The sequence below is a fragment of the Ahaetulla prasina genome, chromosome 2, assembly GCF_028640845.1.
Source record: "Ahaetulla prasina isolate Xishuangbanna chromosome 2, ASM2864084v1, whole genome shotgun sequence".
NCBI lineage: Eukaryota > Metazoa > Chordata > Lepidosauria > Squamata > Colubridae > Ahaetulla > Ahaetulla prasina.
In genome coordinates, this window is record NC_080540.1 from 866,223 (window position 1) to 884,879 (window position 18,657).

General features: G+C 47.1%; 1 protein-coding gene across 1 annotated transcript; it reads left to right on the plus strand.

The window, feature by feature from the left end:
* The first annotated feature begins 637 nt into the window (after positions 1-637).
* LOC131192761 (tapasin-like) lies at positions 638-5,881 on the plus strand. The gene is made up of 7 exons (XM_058172255.1): positions 638-855; positions 1,104-1,331; positions 1,462-1,758; positions 2,960-3,292; positions 3,658-3,984; positions 4,667-4,759; positions 4,847-5,881. The coding sequence occupies exons 1-7, from the start codon at positions 777-779 to the stop codon at positions 4,996-4,998; spliced, it is 1,509 nt and encodes a 502-aa protein (XP_058028238.1). The 5' UTR covers positions 638-776; the 3' UTR covers positions 4,999-5,881.
* Positions 5,882-18,657: the final 12,776 nt, after the last annotated feature.

Consider the following 18,657-nt stretch of genomic DNA (forward strand, 5'->3'; position numbering starts at 1 on the left):
AGCCCACCTCCTCGCCCTCACGGTTGCGCTGAAGATTTCGGGGAAATGGGGCCGTATAGCCTGTGTGAAGGTGTAAATACCCACGATGCTCCTTGATTTGTTTGAACAGGTCCGTTTTCAACACCCCGGATACTTTCACAGACACACACGCACCCCAACACAAGCTGACTTGCACGGAAGCGAATTCCCATCGCCCACCCGCAGTTCGCCCCTGCGCCTTCCCGCGTGCTTGGTTGACATCCTAACAATTCTTGGGGTCTCCTGCCGGTCTCCGTGCCGGGACTCGCCCTGGCCTGGCTGCCCTTGTCTTGGGCCCAGCTGCAGGGCCACCTGGTGGTCGCTGCCAGCATGAAAGGGCCCACCTGGGTGGGCAGAAGCCCCGTGGATAGAGCTCTGTGGAAGAGGCATCAGGCCGGCTGGCCCCTCGGAAGCCCCCCGCGACGGACATCGGAGGATTAGGGGGCTCTGCTAACCAAGGCCAGCCTCCCCGTCCGGGGGTCATCGGGGGAGAGGCTTCCCCACCGCCTCCCTCTGCAAAGGAGACGGCCTGCCTGGCGCGATTCGCCGCTGAGGTTCGCCTCCCCGGAACGAGCGCCGACCGACCGAGCCTCTTGGGAGCCGCGTCCCGGGACCGAGAGGGGCGGGGCGGCGAGGCGATTGGACCGCCCCGGCCGCCTCCCCTTCCTCCTCCGCCGAAAGTGAAAGCGGCTCGCGCCGAACAGATCGCGCAGCTTTGCCTTGCAGCTCCCGCTCCTCGCCTGCCCCGCTCGCTCGGTATGGCCGCCTTCGCCTTCGCCTTCGCCTTCGCGCCCGCCCGCGCCGAGCGGAGCCCCCTCCTCCTCCTTCTCCTCCTCGGTGAGTGCGGGCGGGGGTGTCGGGCCTGGGGGCAAGCGGGGATCCTGTGCCCCCGAGGGGACTCGGACCCCGGCCGGCGAGCGGCCGGAGCCTCCAGGCGGAGCCTTTGAAGGGCCCGAAGCCCCGACGACGCCCGTTGGCCGTCGGGCAGCGAGCCCGGCGAGGCTCCGGCCGTGGGGATTCCCGCTCGGGCGGGGCCGCTTTCGCTTTCGGGAGGGTCCGGCTCAGCGACTTGCTCTGCCCCGCAGGTGCGTCCCTGGGCGCCTCCTCGCTGCCGCCCTCGGCCGCCGCCAAGCTGGGCTGCTGGTTCGTGGAGGAGGCGGGCGGCGGCGGGGCCGGCTCGGTCATGCCCAGCAAACTGAACCAGCGCCGCGCTCTGCTCGTCCTGCCGCCGCCCGGGCAGCGCCTGGCCGAAGCCGCCCTGGAGCCCGACCTGCCCGCCGAGGTGGAGCCCGGCCTGGCCTTCCAGCTGCTGGGTACGGAGCTGGACGGGAGTTGAGGGTTGGGGAGGGGGCTGCTCGCCTCTTCTGCGGACAGGGAAGGGGCGGCGGGGCCCCGGACCTGAAACAAGCCTCCCCGCCTCCCTCCCTCTCTCCCTCTGCACAGACCCCTCCGGGAGCCTCTGGAGCAGCAAGGAGGCCGGCGCCCGTCCCCGCTGGGGGGGTTCCGCTGTGTCTGAGGCCGAGGTAGCGTGCGAGATCAACCCCTACCACCCGCGGGAGGCCCACGTGCCCTGGGCCGCGGGGCTGGTGGGGCAGAAGGGCTGCCCCCGCTCGCTGGAGGGCCGCTGGGTCATCGCCACCGTCCAGAACCCCGAGGTGGACTTTGGGGTCAGCAGCATCCTGCACCAGGAGGGGCCGTTGCCTGGGAAACCGGAGGCGAGCAGGGTCGCCGTGGCAACAGGTACCCCTCCCATTGGGGTGGGGGGACGGTATTGATTGATTGGGGGGAAGGGCTCCCCGGGGCTGCCGCTTCTGGGCTTAGCAGGAACCGGAGGCTTGAGGAGGAGGAGAATCCTGGACTGGCTCTTTAGCCTTCCTCCTTTTAAGCAGCAGCAGCAGCCTGCTTAAATATAAGGCCCCTCTGGAGGCAGGATCCACTCCCCAGCCAGCTGGGCAGGATGGGTGTCGCAGTCCAACATATCCCAAAGATTTCAGCAAGGGGGGGAGGCGTTTAGAGGACTAAAATGCACTTTTCCTTAAAGCAAACTTTCACATCCAATTTTTTGTTGCTGAGAAACTCCCTCCCTCCCCTTCCTGTCTTTTCCCTCCCTCCCCCCTCCCAGCTTTATTCAAGAGTGCAGATTAAAGGCGGGGCGTAAAGGCAATGAGATAGGTCAAGAAAGGGTGGCCAGTTGGTCCAGCGCTTAAGGCACCAGGCTAGAAAGCAGCAGGCCCTGAGTTCGAGTCCCCTATGGGCCAGGAGAGTCAGCGGGGAAACCTGGGGCGGTCACACGCTCTCCGCCCAACCCAGCTGGGAAGAGGACGATAGGTTGGCCACTTTCACTTACAAGGAGTCCCCCACTTACAACCGTTCGTGTAGCCACCCTCTGAATTTACAACAGCACTGAAAAACGGCACTTAAGCCCCTTTTTCACAGGGCCCTTGCAGCATCCCCTCGCTCACCTGATCAAAATTCAGTTGCTTGGTAACCGACTCATACTTATGACGGTTGCAGTGTCCCGGGGAGCCCTGATTCCCTTTTGCAACCTTCTGACTTAACCACCGTTTTACTAACTTAACAATTTCAGGGATTCACTTAACAACTGGGGCAAGAAAGGTCATAAAACGGGACCAAACTCTCTCTTAGCAACAGAAATTTTGGGCTCAGTTGTGCTCGTAAGTCAAGGGCTGCCTGTGTTTGTTAAAGCAATAAAGGCAGGATACAAATCAATAAATTCAGGAAGACATAAAACTAGCAAACAGCAAAAGAATTTTAAAGGCTCAGAAGAAAAGAAGCAGAGATTTGAGATCCTTTGATGGGAAGTCCTAAGCCCAGGGTGGGGGCCTGGCTCCCGGGGAAGGGGCAGAGCTGGGCTATGTGTGGGGCTTGGCTGACCAGCCAGACTCGGCCTCACCCACCTCCTCCTCCTCCTCCTGCGCAGCCGTCCTCTCGGTTTTCACCCGGACCCCCCGGCTGGAGTCCCACCTGGGGCAGGACGTGCTGCTGGACTGTGGCTTCTCGGCTCCGGCCACGGCCTTCTCGGTCGAGTGGCGCCACCAGCATGGCGGGGCCGGACAGGTGATCCTGGCCTACGACGGAGCTACTCAGCGCATGGCAGTGTCCGAGGAGGGGGCCCGTCTCTTTCTGGACCCCGGGAGCAGCAACGTCTCGCTGCAGTTGCAGGGCGCTCAGGTGCGCCACGAGGGGACCTACATCTGCTCCGTCTACCTGCCCCACCTGCAAGCCCAGCAGGCCGTGGAGCTCAAGGTCATGCGTGAGTGGCTCCCCCCTCCCCTCTCCCTGTGTGCTGCATGGCCTTCGCCGGTTGGGGCGTGGATGTGAAGCTGGCTTGGTTCCCTGGTACCCACAGACTGAGAATCCCAGATGGGCTCAGGGACCAGGGAGTGGGGGGAGAATTGAAGGGTCTGGAACAGAGCAGTAACTCTCAGCCTGGGATGCTGAGCCGGTCACTCTCTTGGCCAGCCTACCTCACAGGGTGGTGGTTGTATGTTACGCCACGCTTTGAAATCTTCCAGCTGCTCTCTCCGAGTTACTTGGTGTTTCTTACTTGGGAGGAAACATGGGGCCTTGAGCCTTGCATCGTCCCCCCACCCCCGACCCCTCTCTCTCTCCCTCCAGAGCCACCCAAGGTCACCCTCCGCCCGGTCCCCTTCCCGGTGCCCCTCAACACCCACACGGACCTGGCCTGCGAGATCACCGGCTATTACCCCCAGAGCATCTCCGTGGTCTGGAAGTGGCACAGTCCCGGCTCACCCCAAAAGGTCCTCCGGGAAACGTGGGAATCGGGGCACCGGCAGGCCCCGGATGGCACCTACAGCTTCACCAGCTTTGCCCGCCTGCCAGCTGTCCAGCCAGGGGACCAGGGCGGCTCGTACAGCTGCCACGTGAGTCACGTGGGGCTGGGCCAGGCGGGGGTCCAGAAGACCCTGAAGCTGAATGTGGCAGGTAGGTGCAGTGGAGGCTCCTGGCCGCATGTGGGGAACAGCAGGGGGGGGCTGCGCAGGGCTGTGTGAAGGTGGAGGGCATCCCCCCCCTTGGGAGAAGAATGGAAGGACAAACTGAAACTGTTGCAAGGAATCTGGAGGGGGTGCATGCCCCCACCCAAAGCGAAGGGGGACCCAGGAACAGACACACAGCTCTGGGGGGCCCCACCCCCAATCTGGAGGGACTCTTTTGACCCCCCCAGTAGGAAATGTTGGTGTCCCCGCTCCCTCTTGCCACCAGAGGCACGCCTTGAATCTCGGGCACCCCCCCCAAACAATAGGGGTGTTACCATCAGCCTAGAGCCTGCAGGACGCACAAGACCCTTGTGTGAGCCCTGATCTGGGGGGGGGGCTTCTTTGTGGGGGGTGGTTAGTTCCTGCAGACCCATCTCTGGAATTAAAGGGACAGGGGGGCTTAGGGTGCTTTCAGCCTGGGTATGCAGGCAAGCCCCTTTGGGCCCACGGCACAGCCCCCCTCCCGGCTCGTGGCCCCCCCTTAAGATGCTGCCCTTAAGAGAACACCTGCGCTGGCTGAAATGGGAGCCCCCTTTCTCTGGGAAGCATTGGTGGAAGGGAGCCCCCTAGAGGGCTGGGGGAGGACCTGATGTCCATTCCTGCCACTCCCCACCTCCCTTCCTTTCCAGGCTCCTCGGCCCCCTCCGTGGAGGACGTGATTGGGCTCTTCCTGGTCACCTTTGTGCTCCTGGGCTTCCTGCAGGTGCTTTCCCAGCGAGGAGGTGAGTGGGCGACTGCCTCCCGCCACCCCGGCCCCTTTGAAAGGCAGCCCCACATCGCCCCTGACCCATCGGCTTTCTCTCCGGCAGTCTTTGCAGAGAAGAAGACGACAGGGACGAAATCGGAGCCTCCGCCTGGCCCCTCGCAGCCTGCTGCTTCTCCCCCCGAGAAGGGCCAGGAGGCCAGCAAGAGGCAGCTCTCTGGACTCGAGTCCTCATTGCCGGGCCCCACTTCGAAGTGACAGGCCTCCTGCGTGGTGGAGCCTCACTCTGGATCCTGGAGGAAGGGCTGCGGAGGGTCGGGGGCATTGGGAGACCCCCTTCCCCCTCCCCCCCGTGGATCTTAGTTGGCAATTTGGGGAGGGGGTGTTGAAGCTGCTTAGGGTTTTTCTCTGTCCATCCCGCATGCAGAAAGCGGGGATCCCTGTTCCCTCTCCGCCCCGCCCCTTTGGCGAGGCCTCCCTACCTGTCCCCGGGACCCTTCGGATGCCCTCGCTTCTTCCCCCAGACTCTCCCCACACACTGCATTGGGGGGGAGGGTGTTAGCAGCCGTCCTGGCCTGCTCTGGGTCCCCCAGGTGGGTGGGAGGCCTTAAAGAAACCAGCCGAGGGACCCCACTGTGGTTCTCCCCCCTCCCCGCAGTGTGAGCTGTTTTGCTTTCCGAATCCTGTACTGAAGAGGCTCCCTTAGTTGGGGTCCTGCCCCCCTCCCACAACTGCAGGACGGAAGGAAAGCCCTTGGCCGGGGATTTGCATTCCCAGCACCAAAGTGCCAGCTGCGTATCATGGTGCCGATCGAGCCCAGAAAGGGAGCAAAGAGCCCACCCTGGTTCCAGGCTGTGGGAGGACCGAAGCCCCTCGGCAGCATCTCATTCTTTGGAAGATCACATGACACCAGCAACTGAGGAATTTCCCTGTGGTGCTGCCATCTGCATTTCTTCCTGTCCCCCCCTCCCTTCCAGCCAATGGGGCTCATGGCTGGTGCCCCCCCCTCAACCCCGGGCCGTGTGGCCCTGCCCCTCCCACACACACGCACGCATCCCTGGGCCTGTCGGGGTTTGCCTGCTGCAGATCCTAAGGTGCTTTCTTTGCTCTGGATCAGCTTATAAAGATTTCCTTTCCGACATCTCGTGTGACTGGAGGTCTGTGGGAATAAAACTACAGGGGGGGCTTCTTGCAGGACAAGGGGAGGGGTGCCAGGGGGTCCTCCCTCCACCGCCCCACCCTCAGATTGAACCCCGGGGTTCAAGGCAGACGGCTCCCCCAGCTGTCTTTCAGCCTTTCATCGCTTGCAGAGGGAGGCGGGCACCGACCTGTGAGCAGAGCTTCTGTGTTGGTGATGAGCTGCATGGTGGCCGAGGACCATCAAATGGGGATCATGTGACTCCGGGACATTGCAACCGTCCTAAGTACGAGTCAGTTGCCAAGCGTCCGAATTTTGATCCCGATCATGGGGATGCTGCAAAAGTCGTAACTGTGAAAATGGCATCATAACTTTGAACAGTCACCAAATGAACTTTATTATTTTGGCTGCTCGCTTCCCACATTACTAAGGACAAAGAGTTATTCCGGTTCTGTTTGGCAAGTGGGGGCTCGGATTTCTTGCAGGCTCTGCGCCCTTGGAAGGCGACCCTGCCACGCCCTTCCTGGCTGAGCATTCTGGGTATTGTAGGAGTTAGACTTCTGGTCCAACCTCCTTCTTCAGGCAAGAAGCCTTATAAGGCGCTGGGTTGAAAGCGGTTGCAGCCTTGGGGAGAGGTGAGGCCAGGAAGGGAGACTGGTGTACCTGAGGACACTCCGTGGCCAGGGGTCCAAAACGATCCCGATGAATGCCGTTGCGGTCATCTGCCCCACCTGGCCGCCCTTTCCCACACTGGGGGTTCCATGGGGCTCTCCCGAGTTATCCAACCCCACCCCTCAGCCGGCACTATTTTCCTTGGCTGCCTCCCACTGGTCTCCCAAGGCCTTTTCTGAGCCAAGAAACCCTAAGCCCCAGTGGTGGGTTGCCTCCGGTTCTCAAGAACCGGTAATAAAACCGGCAAGAGGTTCCGCCCACTGACCCGGAGATCATCATAGGCAATCGGCGCATTCGCAGAAGTGCCTGTGCACAAGCAAAGCAATCACATGGGCGCTTCCATTGCAAACCAGTAGGAAAGGTAAGTGGAAGCCACCCCTGCTAGAACAGTTGCAGGAATTGGGTCTAGAATGGGTTTCCTGCGTAAGTAGGGGGTTGGAATAGAAGACCTCCAAGGTGTCTTCCTTCTACTCCTATTTTATTCTATTCCTATTCTATTCTATTTTCTATTCCTATTCCTATTCTATTGAAAAGAAAGACCAGGGGTGACATGCTTGGAGCGTTCGAATATTCGAGAAGCTACCACAAGGAAGAAGGTGTCAATAGAGTGCATTTCTTATATAGGGTCTGTGAAAGTATGTCTCTATCTTCTCCTGTACCATAAAAAAGCATGCCATCCCAGTTACAAGTCATGTCCTTCCAAAGTTAATAATATTGTGTTCCTCAATTCCACCCACTCCTTCATCCAAGTCAGTGCTGCTGCCTGCTAATATAGTTCCCAATTTGGCAATCCAAATAAAATAGAATAGAATGTGATTGGATGCCCAAGGAATTTGTCTTGGTGCATATGCTCTCAGTGAATGAATGAATGAATGAATATTTTAATTTGTATACCGCCCTTCTCCCGAAGGACTCAGGGCGGTGAACAGGCAGATAAAATACAGATACACACAATAGTTAAAAACATCCCTTAAAAAACTAATTTAAATTTGCCCAAATGTTAAAACAATTAATTAAAAATCCCCTAAGTCTCCTATTTTTGGCATGCCACCTCTCGGGGTTCCAAAACCCGTCCTCAAGATGGGCCCTCGATAGTGTAGGGGGCCAAACCCGCGAGAGAGGGGAGTCTCGCAGGGCAAGAAGGTCAGCCGCTGTGAGAGTCCGGCAAACAAGCCCATCCTGGACCAATCAAGATGATAATTGATAATTCCGGCAGTTCCGGGTGAGCACAGTTGAGGTTCACCAACCCCTCATTATACAGTCCCGAGGGGTGGTTAAAGGAGGAAGGGGGAAGCTGTTACACTGCTAGGCCAGGGGCATCCACTAGGCCAGGCCGCTCAGCCACTAAACCATCTCTCTCCCAAAGTCCGGGGGGGGGAGCAGGATCTTAAAAAGGTCCCCCCCCCGCAGGCGGTCCATAGACGTCCTCTAGGTGGTAAAGATGATAAAGAGGGGGCGTCCACTAGGCCCGAGGACAGCCTCAAGATGACATAAAAGCCTCAAGTGTACATAAAAGAAAAGATACCTTCATCAAGATACAACACTTACAACTTACTGCCACTGTTTGCCTCCCACTGACCCGTGTGCTCTCACAGGGAGGGACTCCTTAGCCAAACAATGTCGGCTGGCGGCCCCCAGGGGAAGGGCCTTCTCTGGCGGCTCCTCTGGAACAAACTTCCCCCAGGTCTTCGACAACTTCCTGACCTTCGGACATTCTGCTGCGAGCTGAAGACATATTTATTCTTCCGCGCAGGACTGGCATAAGATGTTTTAGAATTTTATTATTGGGTTTTAAATTTTAATGGGTTTATGATTTTAATTGTAGTTTTAAATTAGGGCCAAATTGAATTAGTTTTTTTAATTATTAATTTTACTTGTATTTATGTACTGGTTGTTTTACTTGGCTGTGCACCGCCCTGAGTCCTTTAGGAGAAGGGCGGTATAAAAATTAAATTATTATTATTATTATTATTAACACTTAATGATAGTCATAGGGTACAAATTTAACACGATACAACACCTAATGATAGTCATAGGCTACAAATAAGCAATCAGGAAACAATATCAGTATAAATCGTAAGGATACAAGCAACAAAGTTTCAGTCATAAGTGGAAGGAGATGGGTGATGGGAACGATGAGAAGATTAATAGTAGTGCAGTGTTGAGAGAATTATTTGTTTAGCAGAGTGATGGCCTTTGGGAAAAAACTGTTCTTGTGTCTAGTTGTTCTGGTGTGCAGTGCTCTGTAGCGTCGTTTTGAGGGTAGGAGTTGAAATAGTTTATGTCCAGGATGTGAGGGGTCTAAATATTTTCACAACTCTCTTTTTGATTTGTGCAGTATACAGGTCCTCAATGGAAGGCAGGTTGATAGCAACTGTTTTTTCTGCAGTTCTCATTATCCTCTGAAGCAGGGGTGAAATGTAAATTTTTGACTACCAGTTCTGTGGGCATGACTTGGGGTGGTGATGGTAATGTGACTGGGTGGGCGTGGCCAACTTTTTTTGGGTTTTTTTACTTTTAAAAGCATTTTTTCTACAACCTTTTTGGCCAAAGAGCTTGTAGAAAAAATGCTTTGAAAGGGTTCTGACAATCCCAGCTGAGCCGCGCGATCATCAGAGGCTTTTTTTTTTACTTTTAAAAGCATTTTTTCAGTCAAAGAAAAAATGCTTTTAAAAGTAAACAAAACCTCTGATGATCACGCGGCTCAGCTGGGCATGTGGAGGGGAAAAGGGAGGCAGGGATTTTTGCTACCAGTTCTCCGAACCACCCGCTGCCATCACTACCGGATCGGGTGATCCGGTCCAAACCAGGAGCATTTCACCCCTGCTCTGAAGTCTGTGTCTTGTTGGGTTGCAGAACCAAACCAGACAGTTATAGAGGTGCAAATGACAGACTCAATAATTCCTCTGTAGAACTGGATCAGCAGCTCCTTAGGCAGTTTGAGCTTCCTGAGTTGGCGCAGAAAGAACATTCTTTGTTGTCCTTTTTTGATGATGTTTTTGATGTTAGCTGTCCATTTTAGATCTTGCGATATGATAGAACCCAGAAATTTGAAAGTTTCTACTGTTGATACTGTGTTGTGTAGTATTCTAAATTGTGGCTTTTCTTGCGGCCAGCGGGCTCGCCACGAAAGGGTCCGGCCTTCCGTACCGGACGGAGTGAGAAATGAAGACACGGAGTCCAATTCTCCTCGGGGTGAGCGAGCCCCGAGCTAGCTCGAGACAAGTCTTTTATTAAGATTAGGGGTGGGTTACAGAGATTCAGAAGGCAAGCATGTGATCCTGATTAACCATACATAAATTGACACATTGGGTTGGATATGTATATTGTGGCAATATGGTTGCAAGCACAGCTGAGCAAGCAGAATATTTTATGTGTGCAAAGCAGTTTTCTTATCATGTCCGGTGTTCCCCGGACAGGCTTTGTAGTTAGCATTTCTGAGCGGTTTGCAACAGCAGGCGTGGATACATTTCTACGGAATGCTCAAATGTAACGAGACATGGAAACATCACAGTTATGGTTATGTGGTGGGAACAGAGTATGTAGAAATACACATACAATGGAAACTCTGTCTGCTTGCTACTTTTACTTGTACATGATCCAATTCTTAGAAGAATCTACATCTACAAGTTTATGTTATTTATCTAAGAGATTATGTGGCTAATGCAAAGCAGAATTATCTGACCATTGCCATAGAGATTCCCAACACTAAATCCTCCCCATAACCTCGTATCTTGTAACATCTTTATACATCTTTATATTTAGTCTAGCTTTTTTACTTTGCCATATAAATTTTCTTCTTATTAAGATGTTGAAAATAAGTTTTCTCAAGTTTTATTGGTACTGTCTGCTATTGGTACTGTCTGCTCCAACACTGGAAATTTTTAAGAAAATGTTGGAAAACCATCTGACTGAGATGGTGTAGGGTTCCTGCCTAGGCAGGGGGTTGGACTAGAAGGCCTCCAAGGTCCCTTCCAACTCTGTTGTTATGTTATGTTATGTTATGTCTGGAATAGATATAATAGCCTTGGTAATATATTCATCTTTATGATTGCTATCCTTCCTATAAGTGAAAGTTGTATGTTTTTCCATCTAATAATAATAATAACAGAGTTGGAAGGGACCTTTGAGGCCTTCTAGTCGAACCCCCTGCCCAGGCAGGAGACCCTACACCAGGGGTGAAATGCTCCCGGATCGGACGGGATCACGCGATCTGGTAGCGATGGCGGCTGCTGGTTCGGAGGACCGGTAGCAAAAATCCCTGGCCCCGCCCTCCCTGCCTCTGCTGAGCCGCACCATCTGCAGAGGTTTTGGGGTTTTTTACATGTTTTCTACAAGTAAAAGTAGAGATTTTAAGGCATTTACTTGATTACTGAGGCACGCATGGCTCTCTTTGCAGCCGGAAAGCAGTTTCAGTTTCAGCCCAGACAGCATCAATCGCTCAGCTAATCTATTTCTTCGGTGATCAAAGGGCTGGCTTTGCTGACTGAGGAACTCTGGGATTTGAAGTCCACAATAAAATAAAATAAAATATTTGTGTAGCTTTCTGAGATTTGGTGTGTTTCTGTAGTGTTTCACTCTAACTACACAAACACACAAAATCTCAGAAAGCTGCATGTGGCCTATTGTGTGTGTGTCTGTGTTAGTTGTGTGTGTGTAAAGTGTGAAAGTTGGTTTTTTGTGGCTGTGTGAAGTGTGAAGTGCAGCTGCTTTTACATTGTGTGTGTCAGTTGTGTTGTTTTGTGTTGTGTGTGTGTACAGTGTGAAAGTTGGTTTTTGGTACCTCTTATTGTTTTTTTATACTTTATTATTTTTATTATTTATTCTTATTGGCCACGCCCACCAAGCCATCTGACCACCAAGCCACGCCCACCAATTAAGCCACGCCCACAGAACCGGTAGGGAAAATTTTTAGATTTCACCCCTGCCCTGCACCATCTCAGACAAATGATTATCCAACATTTTCTTAAAAATTTCCAGCATTCACAACTTCTGCAGGCAAGTTGTTCCACTGATTAATTGTTCTAACTGCCAGGAAGTTTCTCCTTAGTTCTAAGTTGCTTCTCTCCTTGATTAGTTGCCACCCATTGCTTCTTGTTCTACCCTCAGGTGCCTTAGAGAATACTTTGACTCCCTCTTCTTTGTGGCAACCCCTGAGATATTGGAACACAGCTATCCTGTCTCCCCTAGTCCTTCTTTTCATTAAACTAGACATACCCAGTTCCTGCAACCGTTCTTCATCTGCCACAAAGAAGAGGGAGTTGGGCTGTTCTCCAAAGCACCTGAGGGTAGAACAAGAAGCAATGGGTGGAAACTGATCAAGGAAAGAAGCAACTTAGAACTAAGGAGAAATTTCCTGGCAGTTAGAACAATTAATAAGTGGAACGACTTGCCTGCAGAAGTTGTGACTGCTCCAACACTGGAAATTTTTAAGAAAATGTTGGATAACCATCTGACTGAGATGGTGTAGGGTTTCCTGCCTGGGCAGGGGGTTGGACTAGAAGGCCTCCAAGGTCCCTTCCAACTCTGATGTTATGTTATGTTATATGTTTTAGCCTGCAGTCCCCTAATCATCTTTGTTGCTCTTCTCTGCACTCTTTCTAGAGTCTCAGCATCTTTTTTACATCGTGGCGACCAAAACTGAATGCAATATTCCAAGTGTGGCCTTACCAAGGCATTATAAAGTGGTATTAACACTTCACGTGATCTTGATTCTATCCCTCTGTTTATGCAGCCCAGAACTGTGTTGGCTTTTTTGTCAGCTGCTGCACACGGCTGGCTCATATCTAAATGGTTGTCCCCTAAGACTCCAAGATCCCTCTCACAGTTGCTACTATTGAACAAGGTATCACATATACGGTACCTGTGCATTTTGGTTTTTTTGCCTAAATGTAGAACCTTACTTTTTTCACTGTTGAATTTCATTTTGTTAGATAGCGCCTAATATTCAAGTCCAATGCCCAATGTTCAATCTCTCTAAATCTTTCTCAATTTGTTCTTTTAGTTTATAATAATTGTTCTATTTTATTGTTACACATCTTGATGTTAAATATATTCCTAGGTATTTCACCTTTTTTACCACCTGTATGTCCAGTTTCTCTTTTATCTCTCTTTTTTGTTTTTCTACAACGTTTTTCACCAATATTTTCATTTTCTCCTTGTTTATTTTTAAGCCAGACACTCTTCCATAGCCCTCTATTTGTTCTAGTAGTTTAGGACCCATTATATGAGGTTCTTCCAGGATAAATACTAAGTCATCAGCAAAAGCTTGCAATTTGTATTTTTAAATTTTCGTCCCTTTTATATTTTCATTTCACCTAATATTCCTGTTTAGAACTTCTAAAGTCAAAATAAATAACAATGGAGATAGAGGACAACCTTGTCTTGTACCTTTCATAATTTTAACATTTGTTGTCATTTCTCCATTCATCATTATCTTAGCTGATTGTTTCTCATAAATTGTTTTTGTAGTATTTATAAATCTCTCCCCAAAGTCCATTATCTTCAATTGTTTTATCATAAATTGCCAATTTACGTTGTCTAAGGCTTTTTGAGCATCTAAAAATATCATCGCCATTTGTTTTTCTGGATGTGCTTCATAGTATTCCAACACATTTAGTTTTATCCTCACATTTGTCTAATTTGTCTCTTAGATAAAAAACCATTTTGGTCCATGTGGATAAATTTGTTTAGTAGTCTTTTTAATCGATTTGCCATTATTGAAGTGAAAATCTTATAATCCACATTTAACAATGAAATTGGTCTATAATTTTTTATCAATTGTAAGTCTGCATCTTCTTTGGATATAAGTGTTACATATGCCTCCCTCATGAGTCTGGCATTTTTGCTTTACTTAGGAGTTCATTATATAGTTTTAGCATTACGTTACTCCTCACTTGAAAGGTTTTGTATAGTTCCGCTGGTAGGCCACCTCGTCCAAGTGCCTTCCCATTTTTTTGTCTTTTAATTGCTTCGGTCAGTTCCATCATTGTTATTCTTTCTTCTAACATTCCCTTGTATTGTTCAGTTATTTTAGGTAAATCTGATTTTCCTAAATATTTTGTTATGTCTTCCTCTAAGATTTCCTCTTGACAATATAGTTTTTCGTAATATTTTTGAATTATCATCTTCTTTACATTATAGTAATGAATTTCTAATTTCCTCATTTCATCTTGTAAATATTTTATTATTTTCTTTTCCTTTTTTATTTTGTATGCTAGCCATCTTCCTGGTTTGTTTGCATTTTCAAAGAAGTTCTGTCTGGATGCTCTTAATTTTTTTGCTAAAAGCTCTTGTTCGTTTAAGTTTATTTCATTTTTTCAGTTCCATCATTGTTATTCTTTCTTCTAACATTCCCTTGTATTGTTCAGTTATTTTAGGTAAATCTGATTTTCCTAAATATTTTGTTATGTCTTCCTCTAAGATTTCCTCTTGACAATATAGTTTTTCGTAATATTTTTGAATTATCATCTTCTTTACATTATAGTAATGAATTTCTAATTTCCTCATTTCATCTTGTAAATATTTTATTATTTTCTTTTCCTTTTTTATTTTGTATGCTAGCCATCTTCCTGGTTTGTTTGCATTTTCAAAGAAGTTCTGTCTGGATGCTCTTAATTTTTTTGCTAAAAGCTCTTGTTCGTTTAAGTTTATTTCATTTTTTTCCAGTTCCATTCTTTTCTTAACTTTGTTATTTTGACTATCTTCCTGAAAGTCTTTCTCTAAAATTTTATATTCTTTTTCCAATTCTGTTTTTGTCTTTTCCTTTTGTTTTTCTTTGCCACATAAGTTATTACCATTCCCCTAGTATATGCTTTCATCATGTCCCATACATTCTGAATAGAATAGAATTTTTTTATTGGCCAAGTGTGATTGGACACACAAGAATTTGTCTTGGTGCATATGCTCTCAGTGTACATAAAAGAAAAGATACGTTCATCAAGGTACAACATTTACAACACAATTGATGATCAATATATCAATATAAATCATAAGGATTGCCAGCAACAAGTTATAGTCATACAGTCATAAGTGGAAAGAGATTGGTGATGGGAACTATGAAACGATTAATAGTAGTGCAGATTCAGTAAATAGTCTGACAGTGTTGAGGGAATTATTTGTTTAGCAGAGTGATGGCCTTCGGGAAAAAACTGTTCTTTTGTCTAGTTGTTCTGGTGTGCAGTGCTCTATAGCGTCGTTTTGAGGGTAGGAATTGAAACAGTTTATGTCCAGGATGCGAGGGATCTGCAAATAATGAAAATGCGAGGGATCTGCAAATAATGAAGTGATGTATCCTCTTTTTTATTTATTTCAAAGAAAGACTTTAGTTCTTTTTCCACAAATTGTTGAAAATCTTTTTCTTTTAGTATTGATGTATTCAATGTCCATCTTGCTCTTTTCTTCTGTTCTTTCCATATTATCATCATTGGATTGTGATCTCCCCAAATATTTGAGCCAATATTTACTTCTTGTATATTCTCTATCAGATCTGATGACACCCATATCATATCTATCCTCGACCACAATAAATGTCTATTTGAATAAAAAGTATATTGTTTTTCTTTCAGATGTTTTTGTCTCCAAGTATCTTGAATACTCAATTCTTCTATCATTGTACAAAAAGATTTTGGCACTATTTTCCTTGCTTTTTTATTTGTCTTTATTGTTTTATAATCCAATTCCGCATCCATTACAGCATTAAAGGATCCCATTATACAAATATGTTCATAGTCCAATTCTAGAATTTTTCTATGTAATCTCTTATAAAAATCTTCTTGTTTTTCATTTGGTGCGTATAACACTATCAGGAGTATTTGCTTGGAGTATATTTTTTTCCCACCATCAGGATTCTATCTTCTCCATCTTCAAAAAGAAACTTCGGTTCTAATTTTTCTTTGATATACAAAGCTATTCCTCTTTTACTTTGATGTATTAATGAAGTAAATAAGATTCCTAATTTTGAATATTCTAATAATTTTTTGTTGTTTTCTAATATGGACCTCTTGTAAAAAAAAAAAAAAAATATGGACCTCTTGTAAGCATATAATGTCCATCTTCAAAGACTTTAATTTGTTTATTTTTTTTAATTTCATTTTGTCACAACAAAATGTGACATTGTCATATATAAAACAACATATCTTGAATATATATATATATATATATATATATATATATATATATATATATATATATATATATATATATATATATGTAAAAAATGTGCATCAGCTATATTAATTAATTTGATATAATGAAGGGAACAAATAGGAATTCAGGAATTAGCCATCTAAAACTCACTCCCTTTGATATTAAGAGCCTTGTTAAGAATTGGTATTCTCTCCTCAAGTCTCTCGATATAAGAAACGCACTGCTATTGGTATGGGAGAAGGTCAGAGACAAATATATGAAAATTCCAACATGGTTATCAACAATGGAAGCTTTAATACATGCAAATACTTTTAACCTTAGAAACATTGTTAGTTATAAGAAATTATTAACAGATAATGGGGAATTGAAGCGGAGGCAAGATTTGGAAGAACAGGGGATTGAATTAGATTGGTATATGAATATGCAAATACAAACAAGATATGAAAAAGATGCTAAACTATATGGATTTTACTTAGAAAAGACAGAGCTGGATAGGATACTCACGGGAACAGAGGATAAATTAATTTAAAAAGTTTATAACTTTTTGTTGGGTATTGAGTTAGAAGATGAACAAGTAAAGGAAACAATGATAACATGGGCCAAAAGTTTTGGATACTCAATAGATCTAGATAAATGGCAACCCTTATGGGCCATGGTCCACTGCATATAAAGAAAATCAATATAAAATGTTTTATAGATGGCATATGCCTCCTGAAAAACTGGCAAAAATGTTTAAAGATAAATCAGCTAAATGTTGGAAATGCCACCAGTTACCAGGATCTTATTATCATATGTGGTGGACATGGCCAGAAGCTAAAAATTATTGGAATAAAATAAAGGTATGGTTAGAAGAAATGACCCAACAACACATTATTTAAAACCAGAGCTGTTCTTATTGGGTATCTTCCCAGAGAAAACCAGTAAAAAAATATTCATTTGATTATACATGTAATAGCAGCAAGAATTGTTTTTGCACAAAACTGGAAAACAGAGAAAATACCCGTGGAAGGAGAAGTTATTAAAAAAATTTTAGATTGTGCAGAAATGAATAGATTTAACTTTGATGATCAAAGAAAGAGAGGATTCAGAATATTTTAAGATATGGGATCAATTTTACCATTGGTTAGAAAAAAGACATAGATAAGCAATTGATAGTTATGAAAATGGTATAATTAGAATATTGTACTTGTGAAAAAATTGTAATAGATTAAATTGAAATGAAGAAAGAAGTAACAACAAAACGATGGAGCCATGAAGAAAACACCGAAAAGTCACACGAAAGGAATGACTGATGTATTAAATGTTTGTTTATAAAATAAAATAAAAATTTAAAAGAAGGAAGAAGGCGGTCAACTTATTTTCCAAAGCACCAGAAGGCAGGACAGGAAACAACAGTTGGAAACTAATTAAGGAGAGAGACAACCTGGATTTAAGGAGGAACTTCCTGACAGGGAGGACAATTAACCAGTGGAACAGCTCTCTGTCCCTCCCTGGAAGTCTATAAGAAGAGACTGGTACAGCCACCTCTCTGAAATGATAGAAGGTCTCCTGGTTAAGCAGGGGGCTGGACTAGAAGACCTCCAAGGCCCCTTTCAACTCTTGTTACAGTGTTAAAATGGGGTTCCTGATGGACCTACAAAAGAGCTGGTCTCGTCTACGATAGCAAATAATCCCGTTTTCCAATAAAGATACTTTATTCAAGGACACTTTGGGCTGAAATATGCTGGAGGGGGCAGACGCTTAGCAGAGCCGTCCTCTTCTGTGAGAAAGTGGCCTTTTGAGAAGGTCCTCCTCTAAAAATAGGAGGTATTTTTGTTTCTTTTTAAAAAAAATTCTTTTTTAAAAAAATGTATTTTTGTTTCATGAATGGACACAGGACGGGTGGCCATAATCAGCTGCGCATCGGCAGGTTTTTTAAACCTCTTGAAAAGTTGCAGAAGAAATTCAATCCACCCTTTGCAGCTGCTTATTTTGTTCAGACATCCCTCAGGCTTTCGCTAGGCCAGGCACGGCCCCTGTTCTGGAGACCAGTGGTGGGTTTCAAATTTTTTTACTACTGGTTCTGTGGGTGTGGCTTGGTGGGTATAGCACAGCTTGGTGGGTGTGGCAGCAGAAGGATGTTGTAAAATCTCCATTCCCACCTCACTCCAGGGGAAGTTTACTGCAAAATCCCCATTTTCTCCCGAATAGCTGGGACTTGGGAGGCAGAGAATAGATGGGGTGGGGCCAGTCACGATTTTTACTACCTGTTCTCCGAACTACTCAAAATTTCCGCTACTGGTTCTCCAGAACTGGTCAGAATCTGCTGAAACCCACCTCTGCTGGAGACCCTCTGCTTTTGAATATATTCGAGTGGGGGGGGGTCAACCTTGGCCACTTTAAAGCAGGGGTGAAATGCTCCCGGTTCAGACCGGCTTGCCCAATCCGGTAGTGATGGCGGCTGGTGGTTCGGAGAATCGGTGGCAAAAATCCCTGGCCCTGGCCCTGCCTCTGCTGAGCCGCACCATCAGCAGAGGTTGTTTTTTTTTTTTACTTTTAGAAGCAGTTTTTCTTCAGCCGAAAACATGCCTTTAAAAGTAAAAAAAAAGCCTTTGACTGGCTGCCCGCTCCTGCATCGACGGAGCTGCCACCTAACTAGCAGAACCCTGGCTGTACATTTACATTTCACCACTGGGTTGATGGGAGGGGTGGGGTATACACACAGGGGAAGTAGGGCACAATATAAGCAGCGGGTGAGCTAACCAAGGTAGCACAAACTGATTCCTTTTGGACGGTCGCTTCGTGCCGGGTCCACATTTCCAGATAAACAATCTAACTTCAACTTGTGTTGCTGGCTTTTCTTACGCTGGACACCACAACGTGACAGAAAGATTATTGTTGTTTGATTTTTTTTTTTATGGATTTATTCCATTATTCCAATCAGCCATGGTGACACAGTAGTTAGAATGCAGAACTGCAGG